At 38.6% G+C, this 25,195-nt stretch overlaps 1 protein-coding gene and 1 long non-coding RNA gene across 3 annotated transcripts; one reads left to right on the top strand and one right to left on the bottom strand.

Annotated features, from left to right (window-relative positions):
* The first annotated feature begins 1,071 nt into the window (after positions 1-1,071).
* LOC127436538 (transmembrane protein 229A-like) lies at positions 1,072-6,257 on the top strand. Its single transcript, XM_051690805.1, has one exon. The coding sequence runs from the start codon at positions 1,805-1,807 to the stop codon at positions 2,732-2,734; it is 930 nt and encodes a 309-aa protein (XP_051546765.1). The 5' UTR covers positions 1,072-1,804; the 3' UTR covers positions 2,735-6,257.
* Positions 6,258-14,461: 8,204 nt separating this feature from the next.
* On the bottom strand, positions 14,462-23,806 carry LOC127436547 (uncharacterized). Of its 2 annotated transcripts, XR_007896423.1 has the most exons (5): positions 23,535-23,806; positions 23,288-23,409; positions 23,027-23,144; positions 18,540-20,264; positions 14,462-18,498 (listed from the first exon to the last, which is right to left on the bottom strand). It is a non-coding gene; the product is annotated as an uncharacterized LOC127436547 (long non-coding RNA). The 2 variants fall into 2 exon arrangements; XR_007896422.1 differs by having other exon boundaries at positions 14,462-20,264.
* Between the last annotated feature and the right edge of the window lie 1,389 nt (positions 23,807-25,195).

Here is a 25,195-nt window from a genome sequence, read left to right as displayed (position 1 = left end):
AAGTTTTAAAAAACGAGTTACCACAGCTGTGATGAGGTTTTAAATAAAGCTGCTGAGAGAGTGACAGTAAATTTGGCCTGTAATCCATCGGTCTTATATTTTTTTCTTCTCTTGGAAAGCTGTAAAAGTGTAACAGTAGATTTTTTCTTTTGCTGTTGGAGAAAATGTGCAAGCAAAAATTACATTTGCAGCAATGTCCCGTTCATTATTCAAGTTTACCCTGCTTTCGTTTACTTCCGCATTCCAAACCCGGATGTGTGAAAAGGGTCAGTTTTGCTATGTTTTCGTCTCTCATTCACACTGGAACTGTGTTTTCCTCCGCCAGAAATGGAGACTCTTACATTTCAAGGAATTATTTACTTTGAGCATTGCTATGACATTATTTCTAAAGATCCTGTCATGCACCAGCTTGCTGATTATTTGTCAGTCACAACACATAGAATCATTTTTCCATTCCTAGTGGTCTTGGTGTGCCACAAACTGTATTATCGTCAAATGTGACTTCAAACAATATGTCACTTTGCCTCCATCTAGTGGTCACACTGAAGAATTGCAGACGGACTGCAGCTACTGTTTGTTTTTTGTTATTGGCTAACCATGTCATGTTGCACACTGACAATTCTCTGTTGAAATATACTGGACATATATCTAATAGTCTGTTAATTGACATTGCTAGCAGACTGATGTTCAATATGACTTATGATGTCACACAGCAATATTCTCCTGGGCCCATAAAAACCTCTAACTTCTTGTTCTCTGCTCTGTGTTATCTTTGTGGCTCTCACAGATAGTTGTGATGTTAGAGCTAATCTGTCACTTCAGAAACACCAGAGGAGAACTGAAGCTCTGAGATAACAGCAATGAGACATTTTAGTCATGCAGTAAAGGCTTAAAAGCTTCCACCAGTTGAGTCATAAATTCATGTCACAACATTATTTTAAAAAAAATATCTGCAGACATTATATATATATATATATATATATATATATATATATATATATATATATATATATATATATATATGTATATATACACACACTGATCAGCCACAACATTAAAACCACCTGCCTAATATTGTGTAGGTCCCCCTCGTGCCGCCAAAACAGCGCCAACCCGCATCTCAGAATATCATTCTGATATTATATTCTTCTCGCCACAATTGTACAGAGCGGTTATCTGAGTTACTGTAGACTTTGTCAGTTCAAACCAGTCTGGCCATTCTCTGTTGACCTCTCTCATCAACAAGACATTTCTGTCCACAGAACTGCCGCTCACTGGATGTTTTTTTGTTTTTGGCACCATTCTGAGTAAATTTTAGAGACTGTTGTGCGTGAAAATCCCAGGAGATCAGCAGTTACAGAAATACTCAAACCAGCCCGTCTGGCACCGTCTGGTTGGTGCTGTTTTGGCAGCACGAGGGGGACCTACACAATATTACAAACTTTATTAAGTTAAATAATTGTTGTAAAATAATAATAATATATATTATGTAGATAATTAATAATATTGAAATATTATGAAATAATATGATTATAATTATATATGAAGATCATATTAAATAATATGATTATAAAATGATAAAATCTAAAAAAAGGTAATTGTTGTTGTGGTAAACTGGATTGCGTCATCTGGTGGTTGGTTTCATTAAATCTCTTGTTAATTTCTTGTTCAAGTAGAAAATGCGGCTTGTGAGATTTTCGGCTTCGTGGGAGCGCAGCGTGTCTCCGGAGTGGCGCAACGTGAAATGCCCATCAGACACAGACGCATGGACATCTGAGTGTGTTTCGACTGCGCTATCGTGACGATGAGACGACGAGACAGTGAGAGAGACCGCAACAGAGCTCGAGCGGGCTCCATGAGCGCGTTACCGCAGTGGATGCGCATGTATTTCTACGGGATGCACGGCGTCACCCTGGACATCCTCTTGTCCTCTGTGCGCAGGTTTCTGGATGACAACGACTTTAGATTATTGGGCTTCTCCTCACCGTTTTTGTGCATCATCCACTCCATCACGCATCTGGTTTTGGAGAAGATCTACCTGCAGAAGAAATGCTTCCAAGGACGTCCCGCCGTGTTCCATCTCGTCTTCTATCCATCCCTGTACATCTGCTTGCAGATTTTAATCGGGAATGTGGTGTCTGTTACGCAGCTTGCCGTGCATTACATCCTTGCGTTATACTTCAGCAATGTCTTTCATAAAGGCTTCCTGCGTCTGCAGTGTCACAATAACCGGGTGTTGGGGAGATCATCGTACCCGAACGGGTTACCGGACGTCGTGCGCTTTGTGTTCTTCGGGATGCACGGCTTTCTGGATGAGGTGGTGTTCACATCGGTGTTCAACCTGTTCGAGAAAGCAGACGGGACCTTGACGGGTCACACATCCCTGTGGTCCTTCTTCATGTATGGAAGCTGCAGCTTCGTGGTGGAGAAGCTCTACCTCCATTTGCACTTCAGAAGAGGATGGGGCACCTGGCAGAGGTTGCCCATCTACATCTGCTTCATTTACACATGGGAGTTCATCTGGGGCTTTGTGCTCAGACAGTTTGACGCGTGCTCGTGGGACTACTCCCATTATCCTCTCAATTTCATGGGCCTGGTCACACTGCTGTATCTGCCAGGATGGGTTTGTCTGAGTCTGTATCAGGACGTCTTGTCCAAAATTCTGTTGAGGGTTGTCTGTAATAGTAGGGATGAGGAGAAGATGCCAGGCCTTGGTGCCAAAAGGAAAGCCTGAAACAGAAAAATTGGTCTTTTCTTAATAAGATCCTTCTGGCACCATGCAAAAAGGGCATTTAATCATTATAGTTTTTGGTGCATACAGTAAAAGTAGCATTAGAGAGATTTGTTTTAAGTAGAGGAGACTGGGGCTAGTTGTCACACTGTATACACCAGTTAATATTTCTCAGGTCAGGTTTATTTTTGGAAGTCAAAAGATGTCTGTTCATTGAACGCAACTATAGCGGGGAATGTTTTTGCACTAAATGGGGTAAGTTGTCACAATGGAAACCTGCCATTAAATTGTCTATTATGGAGTATTTACTGGCTTTTTAGCAGAATTTAAAACGGAAAACATTTGTGAAGCACACAGCGATTCAGGGAAACAACAAAATGTTATGGCTGATTGAAATCTTAATTAATTAATTTGGTTAAATTGCTAACATGGGACAATTTGTCCCAACTTGACATTTATGGAAAAATACCCTTGTCTTGAGAAATCAGTGCCAAATTTGAGTAAAAATCTACCTTCATTATTGTTGACTTTTGCCTGAGTGAATCCTAGTGTGGCCTTCACTTGTTTGTTTACCCAACAGCTAGTACAAAAACAGGATGCAACTCGCTAAAAAACAAATAATCCTAATTTAAAGGAATATTCTGGGTTCAATACAAGTTAAGCTCAATCGACAGCGTTTGTGGCATTATATTTATTAGCCTATCACTCACATTAATTTCGACTTGTTCCTCCTTTACTACAAAAAACAAAAATCTGGGATAAAGTGAGGCACTTACAATGGAAGTGAATGGGGCCAAATTTGAACGTTAGACAAGGCAAGTTTCTTTATATAGCACATTTCATACACAATGGCTATTCAAGGTGCTTTACATAAAAATGATAAAGAAAATACAAGATGTATAAAAATAAATGTTAAAACCAATTAAGAACAAGAAGAATAAAAAGTACTAAAATAAATGGAATAAAACAGAAAAAGAATACAGAAATAAGATTATGCATTGCAATGCGTTTTACATTAAAATACTCAACTGTTTCAAAAGTATAGCCACAAGACATAAATAATATGTGTGTAAACATGATTTTAGCATGATAAAATCACTTACTAACCTTTTCTGTGTAAAAGTATAGCCAGTTTTACAACTTCATTACCATGATGATGTAATGTCAACAAACCTAAAACCCTAAAGGACGATTTAATCAACTTTACAGCACAAATAATACATGAGTTTAACAGAATAATTACTGTACGTGCTTTTATAAAATTTTAAGCTTCACATTTCTGCCTTTAAACACTCCAAAAATTGGCCCCATTGACTTCCATTGTAAGTGCCTCACTGGAACCTCCATTTTTGCATTTTTTAAAGAAAAGAAGGGACGAGTCGAAAATAATTTTTGTGGTAATCAATACTATGCCATAAATGCTGTCGATTGAGCTTAACTTGTATTGAACCCGGAATATTCCTTTAAGATCTGAGCTATAGGTGTTTGAAGCCAACATACAAACCCACAGCTACAGTTTTGTGCAACTGGACTTTTGATTTAAAAAAAAAAAACAACAATAATAGTTACTGAGATAAAGTCCTAGTGGCAACTTCCCCATGTGACAACTAGCCCCAGTCTCCCCCTACTTATTTAAAATATTATTATATTTTTAGGCCACACTGTCATTTTTAAACCATTGATTAATATTTAATAATATCGGCCAACCCCCCCCAAACATTTAGTATGACAGAAAAGCCCAGGATGTGCTCTCCAAGATACTCTAGGGTTTTAAAGTGTGGCTTTTACTGTGTGTTCTCAAAGATGTCAACAAAAAGCAAATTGCTGGTTCTCAGGAGGATAAAAGCACCAGCGTTACACCCCACAGAGAAATGTTTCCTCAGAGAAACAAATGTGTGCTGTTTGAAGAGCACAACCAACACGCTCTCAAGGCGAAATCGTCAGGATTCGTACGACTTTTCTAAATTTGGCTAATTCGTATTGTTTACTCCTACGACTATCACTACAGCCAATGATGTCGCTGGACTTATGAACTGCCATTTCACACACAAGGAAGCAATTGACACAAATGACTAACAGCACAACGCTACTGGGCTTTAATGGCTATTGAATATCATGTGTCTGGATTGTAGTTTTATTGCAGGATTGGATTTTGCATGTTGAGACAGTTGTAGCAAAACTGACTGTGAGATAAACTGTGATTTAAAAGCTTTAAAAATATGAAAAGACCAACTGAGTGCCTTTATTCACACTTTTAGGCAGCTGGACTTCAACAGTATAATCAGAATCACATCCGTTTGAATACAAGTTCAGGCATATCTCAGTTTTCAGATGCATTTGAGTAATATTAACAAAGACATACAGGTTTATAACTGACTTTATTAGAGTAATCTTCGGCAGCTAAAGTTGATTAGAAACTGACTTTCAAAATGGTCCACCTTTGTCAAATGCAGAACCACCATGTACTGTGAAAAACTGCTGTGATTATAAAATAAGATTTCATATAATGGAGGATTCCTTTATATACTGTGTGTTTTGTTCTTGTAAAAGATTTTACCTTTTCCAAAAGATGTCAGGGGTCATGTCCTATATATTGTATATACAATATTTAAAGGAATGGTTAACCCAAAAATGATATATATTTGCATGTGCTCACCCTCTTTCAAAACACATGATTTTCTTTCTTCTGTGGAACACAAAAGGAAAAAAGGTGTGTCCTTTTTTAAGCTTGAAAGCTCCAGTGCCCATTCATTGGAATTGCATGGAAAGTAGCAGCTGATTTTGTGTCCTTCTTAAGAAAGAATATAATAATAATGGGTGAACTTTTCCTTGTAGGCAGAAATGGCCAAAGCTTAGTATAATGAATCTGTAACGTAAGCCTCAAAACACAGAAATGACATGTTTTATCTTAGAAAAGCCCTGATTTCGTCCAATAAGCACGACCTGTAAAACATTACCGATAGACATTGAAATACTTTCTTTAATTTTTTTACTTATTGCATGTGGTCTCTCGGCAGCTAAGGATGTGTCTGCTCAAATGTACCACTTGTGACTTTATAAGAGGATATAAACACTGTGTACTTGGAGGAATGGATCGGTGATTGTAATTAGTATACTGCAGCTAGATAATATTCTGAATACTGTGAATGATCACTTAATGTTCATTTGAATTTGCTTCTTTAAATGTATTGGAATTTTATACTTGTATCACAATAGCATATCAGAATCATCATGATTTTATATTTGTCCCAGTTCAGACTATGCACTCATTAAATTGATGAAAGATATAAATATGACTGTTCATCACCTTTGCGTTTCCACAGTGCTGTTTTTCTGAAGTCCTGCTCATTTTCACAAACTGGTTCTTTTAAACAATTCATTTCAATGTATCGCATGCTTGTGTTACGTTATGAATTGCACTTTTTGAATTGAATTTTATGAATTGCATTTCAGAGTGCAACATGAAATTGAGCTTGCGTGCAGTGTGTTTCGGGCCTTAAATGTATTACTACAGCATTGTGGTATCACAACCAAGTAAGGTTAACTCTCATAACAAAAGCAATATATTGTATCCAGAGTTCTGGCAAGATTGCAAGATACCAAGATTTGTGTACATAACTTTGGTGTATTTTAGGCATGGAATGTTTTCACGGTGACCGTGTCCTCAATACTCTGGCTGGGGGAGGAGAGATTTGGCTGTTACTGAAGCAGGCTGTGTATTTTCCATTTTTGAGGTTAAGAAACAGACACTTTTGTCTGGTTTACGCTTATACACTCACTTACAAAAAACAAACAAAACAAACTTTCATTGTCGTTAGGTTTACTGAATCCTCCCTTGTTCATATTACCCAAAAAATGCATATAACCAAGTGAACGTAATTACATTGAGTTGTTTCAATTCATTGGGGCAACATCGATATTTTTGGTTTGGTTAACTGAAACTGGGCAGGGGATTGCTAGACTCGATAGGGAGAGTAAATGTTAAAATTAATTGTTATTTTATATGTTTTGTGCTAGATGAATATTATGGGGGATTCATAAAGAAAAGAAAAAAATATTTGAGTTACTTTGACTTGTCTAATTTTGTAGGGTTTACTCAATTCAAAGTATATATGTTGAGATTGCATACTTATTTTAAGTTAAGAAAACTCATTTCAAACAGGTGGAACCACTGAGCTAAAGAGTTATATATGATTTGTGTCCCATTAGACTCACATTTGTCACATTTTGCCCCAAAATCAAAAGATAAAGAGAAATGATTGCATAAAGACTATTTAGAACCATTAGGTTTTTTTGCATTGCGCCAATAATCTTTTTTTAATAATTATTTTAATTGTCATACTAATAATGTCACAATGCAAAAAATCTGAATGGACCACTTGTATTTTTCAGACCTTAATTTAAGGGTGGGTTGCATCACACTCTAAATGCATCATTGTTAACATGTGATATTGTCCCAAGACCAAAAAGAATGGCAACTATTTAAGGCTGGTATAAGGATATTTCTTTACTATAAGTGAGGATAAAAGAAACCAAAGGCTATTTGTCCATTCTAATCTGATTTAGTATTTAACACGGTTTTAGATGTTGCTGAATGCCTTCGCCTCCCTCTTTCCCCCAAGTGTTAAGTACTTAGTGTGCAAACATATGCTGCCAGTTCTTTAACAAGCGTATGCATGGATTGTTACAGTATCTTAAGTCTTTAGTAATTCATTTAGAAACATGTTTGAGTTTGTAATCGCCATGTACAGAAGTGACACTCTTCAAAAGCTTCCAGGAAGTAAATGTCTCGCTTTCTCAAAAGAAGAGATACACCGATTTCCCACTTTCAAACACACAAACACAATATTTACATAGTCAAATGATATTCAAAGTGTCAGATGTGTTGTGTGGCATATAGCTGCAGTTTTTCGCCTGCACAAAGTTGATAAGATGGACTACTATGTGTCTGTTTATGTAATTCAGTGACAAGATTCAGAGCAGATTCTAAAACTGAAAGTATATTATTATCATGACATTAAATGCCAAAAAATGTCATTCTCATTACTTTAATGGGGGAAAAGATATATATTTAAATTGAAAAGTATTTAGATGTCATTGTAACATTTATTGTACTACATTTAATGCTGATTTATATAAAAACATTGTGACGCCCTGTCTACACTGGACGTGAGTGGCACGTCATGTCGCATCAAAAGCAATAGAACCCCGTTAAAATCAATGATGCTGTCTACACTGGAAGCATCCATTGCGTGACAATAAGCGGGTGTCGCATTCTATATTGCACTGCACACGGTGCCGCTACTACACAAATTAAGCGGTTTAGGACGTTTGTGTCGACGAGTCCAGTGTAGACAGCCTCAAGCTGTTGTGTCACGTCAACGGACACGCCTGGTGTAGACAGGGTGTTATACAGTAATTTATTGTATATAGTAGAGTAATTAGAATCTAAACAGTGTCAACATTGAGAATAATGTAAAGAATTACAAAAATGCAAAAAGTCTAGATGCATTGTGGTGGTGGGAATTTGAGGGAAGGATAAAATAATGTTGCAGTGCAAAATAATCATAAAAAAAAATTATAATGTTAAATGGTAAAATCCTAAAATAGGCTTAAAGGAATATTCCGGGTTCAATAAAAGGTAAGCTCAATTGACAGTATTTGTGACATAATGTTGATTACTAAAAAAATGTATTTTGACTTGTCCCTCCTTTTCTTTAAAATCTACAGTGAGGCACTTACAATGGAAGTGAATGGGTTCCAATTTGTAAATGTTAAAATAATCACTCTAAAAGTATAGCCACAATATGCATATTTTAACATGATTTTAATGTAGTAAAATTGCCTACTAACCTTTTCTGTGTAAAGTTATATCCAATTTTACAACTTTGTTGCCATAATGACGTAACGCCATAAACCCTAAAACGACCATTTAAACAACTCTACAGCTCAAATAATACAAACATTTTATCATTTTATATTTTTACAAAATATAAAAGCTTCACATTTTTGTTCTTAAACCCTCCAAACATTGTCCCCATTCACTTCCATTGTAAGTGTCTCACTGTAACTTCGAATTTTTTTAAAGGAAAAGAAGGCACAAGTTTAAATATTTTTTGTGGTAATAAATATTATGCTACAAATGCTGTCGACTGAGCTTATCTTGTACCCAGAATATTCCTTTTTTACGCTGTGCCCTCTGCCCTGATACAGGAAGTTGCTGCAGAGTTTTGCAGCGGTGGTGACGCTGATGATGTAACAGCTGATAGAGCTGTCAAGGTGGGCAGAAAAAACCTCACAGGAAGTCCGATTAGGAGAAAGAAGGTCACTGGCACACAAAGTACTTGCTGTAGGTTAACAAGTGTCCTCTTTTATTTCTGCAGAATGCCTGATAGACCATGACATTACGAACTCGATTTTTACAAAAGAAATGTGAGTGGTGCTTGCTCATGCAATACCAGCCACCATGCTGCAGGGTGCTTGGGGCGGTTGCCAGGGCGTTGCTATGCGGGATGTGGTTGCCACGGTGTTACCGGTTTTACGCGGTACAAGGGACAACACCAGTGTGAAATTTTATACCGGATAAAACAGAGCAACATTAGGGGGCCTGGGTAGCTCAGTGGTAAAAGATGCTGGCTACCACCCCTGGAGCTCACTAGCTCAAATCCCAGGGAGTGCTGAGTGATTCCAGCCAGGTCTCCTAAGCAACCAAATTGGCACAGTTACTAGGGAGGGTAGAGTCACATGGGGTAACCTCCTCATGGTCACTATAATGCAGTTTGTTCTCAGTAGGATACATGGTAAGTTGAGCATGGGTGGCATGAAGCCTCATTTGTATATCATTTTGTATTTTTACAAAATATAAAAGCTTCACATTTTTGTTCTTAAACCCTCCAAATATTGTCCCCATTCACTTCCATTGTAAGTGTCTCACTGTAACCTCGATTTTTGAATTTTTTTAAAGGAAAAGGAGGCACAAGTTTAAATATTTTTTGTGGTAATAAATATTATGCTACAAATGCTGTCGACTGAGCTTATCTTGTACCCAGAATATTCCTTTTTTACGCTGTGCCCTCTGCCCTGATACAGGAAGTTGCTGCAGAGTTTTGCAGCGGTGGTGACGCTGATGATGTAACAGCTGATAGAGCTGTCAAGGTGGGCAGAAAAAAACCTCACAGGAAGTCCGATTAGGAGAAAGAAGGTCATTGGCACACAAAGTACTTGCTGTAGGTTAACAAGTGTCCTCTTTTATTTCTGCAGAATGCCTGATAGACCATGACATTACGAACTAGATTTTTACAAAAGAAATGTGAGTGGTGCTTGCTCATGCAATACCAGCCACCATGCTGCAGGGTGCTTGGGGCGGTTGCCAGGGCGTTGCTATGCAGTATGTGGTTGCCACGGTGTTACCGGTTTTACTCGGTACAAGGGACAACACCAGTGTCAAATTGTTTATACCGGGTAAAAGGGGGAAACATTAGGGGGCCTGGGTAGCTCAGTGGTAAAAGATGATGGCTACCACCCCTGGAGTTCGCTAGCTCACTAGTTTGAATCCCAGGGTGTGCTGAGTGACTCCAGCCAGGTCTCCTAAGCAACCAAATTGGCCCAGTTACTAGGAAGGGTAGAGTCACATGGGGTAACCTCCTCGTGGTCACTATAATGTGGTTTGTTCTCGGTGGGGCGCGTGGTGTGTTGAGCGCAGATTCCGTGGTGGGTGGCGTGAAGCCTCCACACGCGCTATGTCTCCGTGGCAACGCACTCAACAAGCCGCGTGATAAGATGTGCGGATTGATGGTCTCAGACGCGGAGGCAACTGGGATTCATCCTCCGCCACCTGGATTGAGGCGAATCAATATGCGACCACAAGGACTTAAAAGTGCGCTGGGAATTGGGCATTCCAAATTGGGTGAAAAAAAAAGGGGGAAACACTATGATTGGGACTTTCAATATCAATACAATAACCTACGAATAGAATAACCTTAAATAAAGAATAGTTGCCCGATGAAGAGTTTGCAACCCATGATAAATGAACCTAAATAACACATTGAAAGCCAGATGTTCTTTACCAACATATCAAATTACACAGGCAGCAAAGTACATGCACTGACAGAAGATGTTTAATTGCAGGTAGAGAATATAATGTGCATGGTGGGTAACTGTAATACATCTCGGATTCGGAATGACAGAAAAGCCGTCTAAGCGCATGTCTGATTTGGTTTGTTTGGAGGCATGCAGTCTCGTGAAACACGTGTATGTGAAGGGTTCTCACTCTTTCTTTGTTTCAGTCTTCTGAATTTTTTTTGCAAGAATAGGATCATCTATGAGAATGCTGCAAATGACCTCAGACCATCTCAGCTCAGTTTTTAGATCTTAATATGTATTAGTAATTTTCCTCCTGTTGTCGTAAACGGATACTAGCGTGACGGTAAATGGAAAGGTGGTTATATATTATTATTTATTTATTTTTTGACCACTTCGTTATTTTAATTGCTTTTTCGTTTTGTTTGAAGTGCAATTTGAATTTAGAAGTTTTTCATTTTTAAATAAATTAATTTAATTTTCAATGCAAAATCACTAAAGCAAGAATATTCACTGATCCCTCAGCTGGGGGGTTGATGATATAATTGGATATTGTGATTTTCTTTATTTTTTTTAAAAAATATCATGAACATATTTCTTGCATATAGCCCAGTCCTAGGAGGGAACAAAACGAATTTATTCACACATATTCAAAGTCATTACCCTTCCGAAGCAGCTAAACTGGGTCCTGGGATGAAAGGTAAGTAGGTTCGTTGCCAAAGAGATGTTGCCCTTCACAAGTGTTGAAAAGCCATCTTTCAAAACGTTGAACAACACACATTTTAACTTCACTTCATTGTTTTCATTTTCATTTGAAATTTTAAATAAAATAAATACAAAATAAAGTTCAAAGTTTGAAATCAAGCTGCCTTGCATTATTGTGTAGGCTGTTGCTTAACGAAAATTACCCCATAGTACCACTTAGCGTCCAACCAGTGGTAATACCGGTGTTAGTCGGTTTAAACGTGAACACCACACCGGTGTGAAAATGATGATATCGTGGCAAGTCTAGGTTGCCATAAGTCAAAAGAACCAACCCTCAAGTCTAAATGATATTCTTCTGAATAAACCCCTGTAGACAGGGTGTTATTTTTGCTCCTAGTTAGGGTTACACCCTGTCTACACAAAGCAATGGGTTAGTGATTTTTGCTTTAGCAAGTACCACTAATTATCTGAATAAACTTCAGTCTTCCATGAGTGTGGTGCAATTGTCACTTTCATCCCCCACCGACCTAACACTGCTGCCTGGATTGTGTTTGTTCAGCGTTCAGAATCCTAAATGCAGTCAATCTCATGTTTGCCTGGCATGCATTGTCTATGTCGAGAGAACATTGGTGTTTTTAAAGTGGTGTAATTCTGAAGTCATAGGCCTACTTATCCAAAAGTTTCGTGACCCATACCAAAACTTTAACGACCAATCCTACCTTAGGAATCGATCACGGCAATGGTGTGACCAGTCAGAACATATAACAGCTTTTGGTTTTTGTCTGAAAACATGCAGCTGTAAATAAGTTGTCAAGAAAGGAATAAAACTTTAAAATGTCAAAGCTGGCTATCATTGGAAAAGCTCCACAGTTTTAGGAAAGTTTTCAACTTTTTGATGCCAAGGACCCCCAAATACAATATGATGATCCACTAGATAATTTCATGTATATATAAGCTATATAATTTCATGTATATGGTACTCAAAAGTAACATGGTCATCCGTGTCAGATACCAAAATATGCACAGTGTGTATGCATATTAAATACTAAAATACATGACTTGCATTTCAACATTATTTTCTGTAAAACTGCTTTGAAACCATAGGTGTAGATTAAGGTAGGGATGATAGAAACATCAGAAAATCTGAAATGTCCCAACCAACATTTGGGCAAATTTACCACTTAGGAAATAGGTCATATACAGTGCATCCAGAAAGTATTCACAGCGCTTCACTTTTTCCACATTTTGTTACGTTACAGCCTTATTCCAAAATGGATTAAATTCAATATTTTCCTCAAAATTCTACAAACAATACCCCATAATGACAACATTAAAGAAGTTTGTTTGAAATCTTTGCAAATTTATTAAAAATAAAAAACGAAAAAAATCACATGTGCATAAGTATTCACAGCCTTTGCCATGACACTCAAAATTGAGCTCAGGTGCATCCTGTTTCCACTGATCATCCTTGAGATGTTTCTACAACTTGATTGGAGTCCACCTGTGGTAAATTCAGTTGATTGGACATGATTTGGAAAGGCACACACCTGTCTATATAAGGTCCCACAGTTAACAGTGCATGTCAGAGCACAAACCAAGCCATGAAGTCCAAGGAATTGTCTGTAGACCTCCGATACAGGATTTTGTCGAGGCACAGATCTGGGGAAGGGTACAGAAACACTTCTGCAGCATTGAAGGTCCCAGTGAGCACAGTGGCCTCCATCATCCGTAAATGGAAGAAGTTTGGAACCACCAGGGCTCTTCCTAGAGCTGGCTGCCCGGCCAAACTGAGCGATCGGGGGAGAAGGGCCTTAGTCAGGGAGGTGACCAAGAACCTGATGGTCACTCTGACAGAGCTCCAGCATTTCTCTGTGGAGAGAGGAGAACCTTCCAGAAGAACCACCATCTCTGCAGCACTCCACCAATCAGGCCTGTATGGTAGAGTGGCCAGACGGAAGCCACTCCTCAGTAAAAGGCACATGACAGCCCACCTGGAGTTTGCCAAAAGGCACCTGAAGGACTCTCAGATCATGAGAAACAAAGATTGAACTCTTTGGCCTGAATGGCAAGCGTCATGTCTGGAGGAAACCAGGCACCGCTCATCACATGGCCAATACCATCCCTACAGTGAAGCATGGTGATGGCAGCATCATGCTGTGGGGATGTTTTTCAGCAGCAGGAACTGGGAGACTAGTCAGGATCGAGGGAAAGATGAATGCAGCAATGTACAGAGACATCCTTGATGAAAACCTGCTCCAGAGCGCTCTGGACCTCAGACTGGGGCAAAGGTTCATCTTCCAACAGGACAACGACCCTAAGCACACAGCCAAGATAAGAAAGGAGTGGCTACAGGACAACGCCATGTCCTTGAGTGGCCCAGTCAGAGCCCAGACTTGAACCCGATTGAACATCTCTGGAGAGATCTGAAAATGGCTGTGCACCGATGCTCCCCATCCAACCTGATGGAGCTTGAGAGGTCCTGCAAAGAAGAATGGGAGAAACTGCCCAAAAATAGGTGTGCCAAGCTTGTAGCATCATACTCAAAAAGACTTGAGGCTGTAATTGGTGCCAAAGGTGCTTCAACAAAGTATTGAGCAAAGGCTGTGAATACTTATGTATGTGTGATTTTTTTTTTTAAAACATTTTTTTATAAATTTGCAAAGATTTCAAACAAACTTCTTTCATGTTGTCATTATGGGGTATTGTTTGTAGAATTGAGGAAAATAATGAATTTAAATGCATTGACAACTGATTGCCTTCCACAATTAAGAAATTAGTGGTGGCCAGTGGGGCTGCGCTATATATTTTGTTTTGTTTGTTTTTTTTTCGGTATACAAATAAACTTGTGGTTTGATTTTAATGCATTCATCCATAAAGTTTATAAAGATACAGGGAGCAGAAAATATTAGGCACGGGTCTAGTATGTGTGTGTTTCTATGACGACAGGCATGTGTGAGAGAGTCAAGCAAGCAGCTCAGTCTATGTTTGTATTTTTAATTAATGTTTTGCACACAAAGTATAGCAAACATTTAGCCAATACGTTTTATTTTGCACATTGGTGAAGAACATCGGGGTAGTTGGGAAAAGATGGGGAAAACATGTTTTGTCTATAAAATACAGGAAATACAATTAAAACTTTGTGATCAAAATAGTGCTAATACAAAATAGGCTCATATTTAATATGGTGGGGCAGAGGAAAAAACATTGGACTTGTTATATGAGGAAATATTGTGCCTATAGACATGATACATTCTTGCATTCTTAATATCAACATTTTGAAGAATGTCCCTATCAACTTTCCAACCAAACCTACACCCTTGTTTGAAGCTATTTGTATTGTGAAAAGTGCTATATAAATTATAATGACTTGAATGAAAAATGTGCAGCAGTATGATATTGTCATTGCAAATTTCTGTACCTGACCCAGACAACAATATGCCGCATTTCAGGACAGTTCTGTAGTTTCAACAAGTTTCAACAAGATGCAATGAGTACCATTTGTATTGTCATTGCACTAAAGCCGAAATAATTTATTTAAAAAATATTAACTTTGTATTAAGTTGGCAGCATAAATTGTTTTTTGTACCAACTAACAGAGCAACGGTACAAACTTGAAAAATATTTTCAATTCAATTTCAATTTATATGTAGTCTTTAAAAATCAGAATAAAACAGTAATAATGTCAAATTCAGTCCTTTTACATAATTTTTCTCTTAATATTTCTGCGTACCCCCTAGCACCACCTTGTGGCCCCTGGGCCCCATGTTTTAAACCCTAAGATCTAAGGTCCAAGATAAACAATAACTAATGTAACATGCTGTATGTTGATTTTTCCTCCATATTTGTCTGAGCAAGTACTCTGTCTGACACTTTTGTGTTTGAGCAACAAGCCCACTCATGCACAGCCTGTGGTGTGCAAACGGTGTGTACGGTTAGGGTTATGTAAATACCATTTGTACCTCTAGGGGGCACCAAACCTTATACTGTATATTTATGTCCTGAAACCCAGGCCTGTCTCCAGCTCTATGATGTAAGGTGGGCCGAACAGTTGGAGAGGTGGGTGTAGTTCTCAAGGTGGGCCACGTTCATGATTGGGTGGGCCAGGCCCCCCTTTGGAGCCGGGCCTGCTGAAACCGTGCAAAATTGACACCTTTTAGCCAAGTTGTCCAATGAGTGTGGCTTGCCAAGGCAAAGATCACTATCACTATTGCTCATGTTTTTAGAGAGAATGCTATACTCTGACTGAGGTTAATGGTTTTGTGTGTCTTTCTGAAGGTTTTTTAGGGGAGGTCATTTTGGTGAAGGTGTGGCTGGCCCTGCTTGACATCACTATGCATTAGGAAAACAGATGGGATGTAATCCTAACATCTGTGGGCTAAATGTGCAATTTTTGCATGCCAATCAATCTGGCCCAAAGCCATATTTATGGATTCATGTATATACAATAGTAGCTCTGTACCCCGATACACCATTGGACTCTCTGTAATAGCATTTGTTGAACTTTCTCACAACCGCCTTTGTAGCTTAACATGATTTGAGAGATTAAAGTACTGTATACCAGTGCCTGTGGGTCCTCAGGAATATTCTGTTTCTATATTTGATGTATTATAAGTCCTAAAGATTTCTTAAATATTGTGCCATTTTAATCACATGGTAGAGATTTCTCTGGTGTGTTTTTCTAGCAGTTTTGGCCTTGTTATTGCTTATGAGAAACAAATATTAAGCCTATTACACATGCAGTGTCACTGAACAATAAAATCAGTGCAAAAAAATGCAGGACTTTTTGCCTAGTTTCTTTTCTACACAAAACATGACACAATGCATATAAAGACCTTTGAATAAAAGCATTTATACTTCAAACCCACATTTAGTTATTTACAAGTTATGTATTATGGTGTATTAAGTTTATGTATGTACTATGACATTTTACATTTCAGCAAAAGAGTTTGAGAAAACTTGTAAAGGATTAATAATACTCTTAATGTCTTGATTGTTAAGACATTTGGTCCAATTCTTTCATTTTCAGATGTTTTAATACATGACTGACCCAAAAACACATCACAAAACACTCCAAACTCAGTGGCTGCAGAGATAAATGTTTGCCTTTCATCCCTGAATGTTTAAGTTCCAGATCTTTAAGTTTCTTTCATCATATATAACAAGCCATCAACCCTAAAAACACACTACAAAACTACAAACAGTGGCTCATGAGTTAAATGTTCATCCTGCAACTTTTAAGATTCTTAAGTTAAGTGTAAAAGAGCATCAACCTCAAAAACAGACTGCAAAACGCACCCAACTCAGTGGTTAAGCAGATGAACTTCTGTGTTTCATATGTGAAAGTCCAGTTTCAAGTCCTACAAATGTTGAGGTTCTTTCATCAAATGTAACAAGGCATTAACCCCAAACTCAAACAACCTGAATCAGTGGCTCAAGAGATTAACATTCACCCATCATGCCTGAAAGTCTGGGTTCAAGTCCCCCATCTTTTAGGTTTCTTAAGTCAAATGTAACAAACCATCAACCCCAAAGACACACAGTTAAATGCTCCAAACACGGCACAGTAGATTAGCATTTGCTCTAAATACCTGGAAGTCTGGGTTAAAAACCTGCAGTGTTTAAGTTTCTTTAGTCATAAGTAACAGATCAGCCCCCCCCCAAACACAATGAAAAGTAAACCAAGCTCAGTGGCTCCAGAGTTAAGCACTAGTGTTTCATTTTTTAATGTCTAGACTGAAATATAACAAAGAGTCAAACCTAAAAAGCCAGTAGCTCAACTGGTAGAGCAAAGCACCCACAAACCTGAAGTTCTGGGCTTGCATCCCAGTAAACTGGGTGTCTAGGAGATGGTGCAAGTCACTTCAAAATGATGTTGCTTTGTACTTTTTGTTCCATAGGCCAGACATAGAGTGTAGGATAAAGCTCCGAGGAGAAGTGCTCTTAATGTGCAGGCTCCAGTGGCTCAGTGGTAAGAGCACTAAAACTGAACCAGGTGGTTCAGGGTGACTGTCCTGTATGTGAAGGCCAGTTGGCATAACCTGACCAAGAAAGGGGGGGATGATGAAGTGTGGTCCCCCCCCCGGGTTCCTTGAAGATGGATTCAAATGGTTATGCACAAGGATGCAAGCTTTTCCTAGCAATCTGTTTAAGTTTTGCATATTTAAAAAAACACCTTGTAAACCCTTCCAACTTACCAGTTCAGTTCCTTCAACATCAACTGTCCAATTGTGTCTCAGCCAAGGCTCAAACCCAGACTCTCCTGGTTCAAATACCATCTTCTCCCACACTGAGCTACCAAATGCTCACAGATGTGCCTGTTCTGTGGGCCCCAAATCTTTTAAATAATTCTGAAGAGTTAAAAACAAGAACAGCTCAAGGCTTGGAATAGCTCCAGACATTTGGGATCTGAACCCATACTTCTCTGGCTTGAAAGGGATCTCCTTCCACACCGAGCTATCTCCTTGTGCTGGTCTCTGTGCCCAAGTTGTTAATAACTTCTTAAGCATAATTCAATGTCTTGAATGGCATTTGAAGCATCACTTCTCAGGTTTAAAGGCCCATGACACTTGTTCTGTGAGAAAAAGTCTTTAAAACAATTCTCAAGCTAAAGAAACAGGTTTTAAACACTGTATTTTTTTGGTCTGAAGGCGCTGTTCTTCCATAGTGAGCTACCAAGTACTCACTCCTCCTAGTGCTCTGGTAGCTTTTATTCTTTTGAATAATTCTGAAGATGACATGAGAATAATAAAATGCATAAAAGGGATTTGAACCCAGACATCTCCAATTTGAGTGTTCTGTAGTTTTAAAAATAATTTTAAAATTGAGATAAAACAAAACGAAGCGATTTAAATGAATTACACCACGGCAAATGCCCTCCAGTGGCGATCTGAGTGAATTACATCACGGCAAACGCCCTCCTGTGGCGATATGAGCGAATTACATCTAGGCAAACGCCCTCCTGTGGCGATTTGAGCGAATTACATCTAGGCAAACGCCCTCCTGTGGCGATTTGAGCGAATTACACCACGGCAAACGCCCTCCTGTGGCGATCTGAGCGAATTACATCACGGCAAACGCACTCCTGTGGCGATCTGAGCGAATTACATCTCGGCAAACGCCCTCCTGTGGCGATATGAGCGAATTACATCTCGGCAAACGCCCTCCTGTGGCGATATGAGCGAATTACATCACGGCAAACGCCCTCCTGTGGCGATTTGAGTGAATTACACAACGGCAAACGCCCTCCAGTTGTGATTTGAGTGGATTATACCACTGCCACTTATTTTTATGGGTAAAACTCCAGTGAAAGGAAAACCTTGAATTAAATTATTTAGTATTGTTTTGAAATGAGTTTTAACTTAGCGATTACTGTCAAAAAACAAATCCCAAAATAATATTTATATATTTTTTTTTTTATTGAGTTGGAGGAGCTGAACTGCAGTGATTTGTGAACAACACCGGTACAGACGTCCACCAGTGGCAATTTGTGTGAATTACAGCATTGACACTCATTTCTATGGATAAAACTCCAAAGAGAGGAAAACCTTGAATTAAATTATTATGCTTTGATTTAAAATTATTTTTCAAATTGCAAATTTTCTATAACTAGACAAAAAAACTATTAAGCGATTCCTTTTGACTAAAATTTGGTAATGTTTTGCCCATGCTCCACTGCCAATAAAAAGAGCTATTCTTTAAGGGTTCACAATTGAATCCTCTTACAAAGAACCAAACTCCCCCCCCAAAAAAAACAACAACAAACAAATAAAATAAAATTGAAACAAACAGAAAATAACACTGTCTTCTTAGTATTCACATTGTACCCTATCCACTGTGTATGTCTTTTTTGTACACTTTGTCTCAGCCCACTGTTCATCATCATTATTTTTGGAACACTGTCAACTTAAATATTATATTATGGTAATATTTAAATTATTAGTATTATTATACAATGGTAACATATTTCTGTAATAAAATCTTAACCTGCACAGGACATTGCTATACGGCCCACTTAAAAGTTTGACAGTTTAGAGTTCCTTGGTTTATTTTGGCTGACAACTGCAGGAAGACTTTTGTAGCCAAGTTCAAAGTCACAACAGCTGTATTATGTGCACCTCATTTTAACATGTTCTCCTCCTCCTGTGCCATAGGACTTCCAAATTATTATTTGTAATTGCATACCAACTTGTAGCAGCTAAACATATTTGGAATTAACTCCGTGCACGTAAGCAAAAGGAATCAAACTAGACTAGAGCACATCTGTTACTGAACATGAGATGAAATTGTGGAGCACAGAAGCACTCTGAAAACAATGTAATAATGCACTAACACAATACAGACAGGAGCTTTGAAGCAAGCAGTACGCACACTCAATCACAGCCCTGTGGTTTAATAATTACACAAGATCATATCTGGATTTTCAATTTCATTTCAATTGAGCAGCACTAAAGAGCACTTAAAGAAAATAACTTAAACACCAAAAGTTTGGACCCTGACATCAAATGTCACGCAACTGACACGCACCATCCACTCCTGTGAGGTCACAGGCGGTTTCCACATACTGCATGCTCTTCATGTCACCATTGGCAATGACTGTGATGGAGAGGCTGTCCTTGACGTCTTAATGGCGTCCCAGTGAACCAGCTGATGCCTCTCGTCAGCTGTACGACCGTGCACTGTAATCCAGGACAACCCTGCCGCCTCCACCTTCTGACAGAGGTCCACTGTCTTCCTCATATCTTTATGAATTCTGAAGACAAGAAAAAAAAAAATCTATAATGTTAGGAAATGAGATGCTCTCTGAAAATACACTCAAAAGAGCTCAAAGCAAAGAGTTTGATGAAATATATAAGCAAAAAAGTGCTCAAAAAGAGCACTTATTGAAATTAAGATGCAAAAACAACTTGTTCAGAGACAATTGGATTTCTGACGTCAGAAAACCGGAACACAAACACACAAAAAATAATAAATATATATATATGTGAACACACACATACACTGCTGCATACAGATTTTGCTCCTATGGAAAGAAATTGGTACTTTTATTCACCAAAGTGGCATTCAACTGATCACAATGTATAGTCAGGACATTAATAACATGAAAAATTACAATTACAATTTGAAAACAATGTTCAGAACTTCTTAAACTACTTCAAAGAGTTCTCATCAAAACATCCTCCATGTGCAGCAATGACAGCTTTGCAGATCCTTGACATTCTAGCTGTCAGTTTGTCCAGATACTCAGGTGACCTTTCACCCCACACTTCCTGTAGCACTTGTCATAGATGTGTCTGTCTTGTCGGGCACTTCTCACACACCTTACAGTCTAGCTGATCCCACAAAAGCTCAATGGGGTTAAGATCCATAACACTCTTTTCCAATTATCTGTTGTTCAATGTCTGTGTTTCTTTGCCCACTCTAACCTTTTCTTTTTGTTTTTCTGTTTCAAAAGTGGCTTTTTCTTTACTATTCTTCCCATAAGGCCTGCACCCCTGAGTCTTCTCTTTACTGTTGTACATGAAACTGGTGTTGAGCGGGTAGAATTCAATGAAGCTGTCAGCGGAGGACATGTGAGGCATCTATTTCTCAAACTAGAGACTCTGATGTACTTATCCTCTTGTTTAGTTGTACATCTGGTCTTCCACATCTCTTTCTGTCCTTGTTAGAGCCAGTTGTCCTTTATCTTTGAAGACTGTAGTGTACACCTTTGTATGAAATCTTCAGTTTTTTGGCAATTTCAAGCATTGTATAGCCTTCATTCCTCAAAACAATGATTGACTGATGAGTTTCTAGAGAAAGCTGTTTCTTTTTTGCCATTTTTGACCTAATATTGACCTTAAGACATGCCAGTCTATTGCATACTGTGACAACTCGAAAACAAACACAAAGACAATGTTCAGCTTCATTTAATGAACCAAATAGCTTTCAACTGTGTTTGATATAATGGCAAGTGATTTTCTAGCACCAAATGATCAATTTATCATGATTACTCAAGGATAAGGTGTTGGAGTGATGGCTGCTGTCTAGATTTGATCAAAAATGACTTTTTTCAAATAGTGATGGTGCTGTTTTTTACATCAGTAATGACCTGACTATACTTTGTGATCAGTTGAATGCCACTTTGGTGAATAAAAGTACCAATTTCCTTCCAAAACAGCAAAATCTGTACATTATTCCAAACTTTTGGCCACCAGTGTATGTATACTGATCAGCCACAACATTAAAACCACAGACAGGTGAAGTGAATAACATCGATTATCTCGTTACAATGGCACCTGTCAAGGGGTGGGATATATTAAGCAACAAGTGAACAGTAAGTTCTTGAATTTCATGTGTTGGAAGCAGGAAAAATGGGCAAGCGTAAGGATCTGAGTGACTTTGACAAGGGCCAAATTGTGATGACTAGACAACTGGGTCAGAGCATCTCCAAAACGGCAGCTCTTGTGGGGTGTTCCCGGTATACAGTGGTTAGTACCTACCAAAAGTGGTCCAAAGAAGGACAACTGGTGAACCGGCGACAGGGTCATGGGCGCCCAAGGCTCATTGATGCGTATTGGGAGCGAAGGCTAGCCCGTCTGGTCCGATCCCACAGAAGAGCTACTGTAGTACAAATTTCTGAAAAACTTAATGCTGGCCATGACAGAAAGGTGTCAGATCACACAGTGCATCACAGCTTGCTGCGTATGGGGCTGCGTAGGTGCAGACCAGTCAGAGTGCCCATGCTGACCCCTGTCCACTGCCAAAAGTGCCTGCAATGGGCGTGTGAGCATCAGAACTGGACCATGGAGCAATGGAAGAAGGTGGCCTGGTCTGATGCATCACGTTTTCTTTTAGGTCATGTGGACGGCTGGGTGCGTGTGCATCATTTACCTGGGGAAGAAATGGCAGCAGGATGCACTATGGGAAGAAGGCAGGCCAGCGGAGGCAGTATGATGCTCTGGGCAATGTTCTGCTAGGAAATCTTGGGTCCTGGCATTCATGTGGATGTTACTTTGACACGTACCACCTACCTAAAGATTGTTGAAGATCATGCACACCCCTTCATAGCAATGGTATTCCCTAATAGCAGTGGCCTCTTTCAGCAGGATAATGCGCCCTGCCACACTGCACACATTGTTCAGGAATGGTTTGAGGAACATGACAAAGAGATCAAGGTGTTGACTTGGCCTCCAAATTCCCCAGTTCTCAATCCGACTGAGCATCTATGGGATGTGCTGGACCAACAAGCCCCACCTTGCAACTTACAGGACTTAAAGGATCTGCTGCTAACATCTTGGTGCCAGATACCACAAGAAACCTTAAGAGGTCTTGTGGAGTCCGTGCCTCAACAGGTCAGAGCTGTTTTGGCGGCACGAGGGGGACCTAAACGATATTAGGCAGGTGGTTTTAATGTAGTGGCTGATCAGTGTATATACTGTATATATTTGCAAATATTTAAGGTAGTATGTGAAATGTCATGCCATCATATGTCATAAACAGTTATGTATATTTTTTGTTTAATATTAGTATTACCAATGTGGACAGCCACAGTTCAGATACACCCCATCTGAAAAAGGAGAGACAAAACAAGTTGCTTCTGCCAGCGTCAGTGCATCCTTGACAGCAAACTGGACAATCAAGGGTCGATCAGCTGAATGGCACACAAATGTTACAATTACATGAGTAGTCATTAAGCATAAGCTTCTATTCAGTGTATATCACATCTTGCATTTCCTATGCCTAGAATTCCACTCTCCCCTACAGTAAAACTCAAGTGCGGAGTATATAACTTACACTTGTTGGTGGTTAATTCACTCTCTCTGGCTTTTGCAGAGCCCATGAAGTCAGCTGCAATGATCATGGGGGTGAAACACACATCACAGTCATATTTCCTCACCAATCATCTGAAAGGCAACCTGAAAAGAATAGACATGATACAAGAACCCACACATAATTAAAACACGCTCAACACATCCACTATTGATGGCTTCATTTTGCCATCACTAACATCCACCATAAAGTTAAATATTATTAAACTTACTTTGAGAATCGAACCATAGGAGCACAGTCATAAATTCTGGCTCTTAAATTCAAGACATGTTGTAGGAACTCGTCAGCAAAGCACCCGCAGTTCAAGAAGGCTAATAGATAAATAAAAAAAACAACAACAACTTATTAAAGTTTATTCCGTTTCCAGCAAGTGCAAATAACAACAACATTTTCTAAACCGTAAACACCCCGTTAAACTGGACTAAAAAGGGAATGTTTACAAACTGCACTAGCGTCATGAAATTCACATGTGAGCTGGATTAACACTTCCGGGTTTGCGCTCAGTGGGTGTGTTTAACCTTTGAACTCAATTCCATAAGCAACGAGATTTTTATTTATGTACAGTTATTTTGTGATTAATTAATTTGTAAAAATGCACAGAGTCCCTTGAAAATCTCTTAACCCTTGTGCGTCAATTTTAAAAAAAGTTACTCAGAGGTCCTTAGAGGACAAAAATGTTCGCGTCAAAAAACAATAATAATTTTAACCAACATCAGTACTGATCATAACTACCAAATATTCAATAATTTTCAGGATTTTAACCCTTTAAATTCCAGTTTGCTTATATAATGCCACTGTTATTTTTTTTTAAAATATAATATATATTTCCATACATTAAATGTTAAGGGGAGTTTTTTTATTTAATTATTATTATTATTGTTTTGGATTATCACAATCTCAATGTCAATGATTAGAAACAACATTGATTTTGATGCATTATTTTTTGTGCAGTGTCAGATTTAAAACACACACACACACACACACACACACACACGACCTTAGAGGACAAAAATGTTGGTGTCAAAAAACTGCCATACAAATATTATATATTAATATTATCTTCCTCTTTCACTGTCTTAAATTTCTTTAACCAACATCAGTCCTGATTATGACTACCAAATATTCATTAATTTTCAGTATTTTAACCCTTTAAATGCCAGTTTTACATAATGCCACTGTTGTTTTTACACACAAACACACACACACACCTCAAAACACACATACAAAACACACTCTGACATCCATACCAATACATTCACACAATTTTAGCTGCATCATTTATTCATTGGTCTGCAGTGCTCTATAATACAGCAAACAGAAAATAGGGGAAAAGCATGTATTTGCTCCATAGGCTAAACATGAGAAAAATGGCGCCATCTGGTGGAAAATATTAAAAATTTACATTTTGAAGCCAGCACTCTGGAATTAAAGCATAATATCACAGAATTCATGATTTTATGCTTTAATGGCACTGAGATCAAATACTGCAGTTTTAATGGGTTTCAATGGGGACATTTTTTGTCCTGAAGGTCCTGAGTGTAACTATTTTATGTACACAGTGTATTATAGATGTATTATAGGAACTGAGGTTGAAATATCAAAAATTCCCCCCGACAATACACACCTTTGGCAAAATATATGCCGTTGGCATTAACACAGCCAAAATGATCGAAAAAACTAAAATGAAAAAGACAAAAATGTCCCGAAGGTCGCACAAGGGTTAAATCAAAATTATAACAAAAACTGCGCGTCCGAGAAGTTATCAAAAAGGTTTCCGCGCAACGTCAGCATAACTAATTAATATTAATGAGACACCCCTCCACCATTGGCTGCCCACTGACACAGCGACGCACGAATTATTCGTCACTGATG

This window comes from Myxocyprinus asiaticus, chromosome 47 (genome assembly GCF_019703515.2).
Source record: "Myxocyprinus asiaticus isolate MX2 ecotype Aquarium Trade chromosome 47, UBuf_Myxa_2, whole genome shotgun sequence".
Lineage (NCBI taxonomy): Eukaryota > Metazoa > Chordata > Actinopteri > Cypriniformes > Catostomidae > Myxocyprinus > Myxocyprinus asiaticus.
Note: the sequence above shows the minus strand (reverse complement) of the source record. Positions and strands in the feature narration are given on the sequence as shown.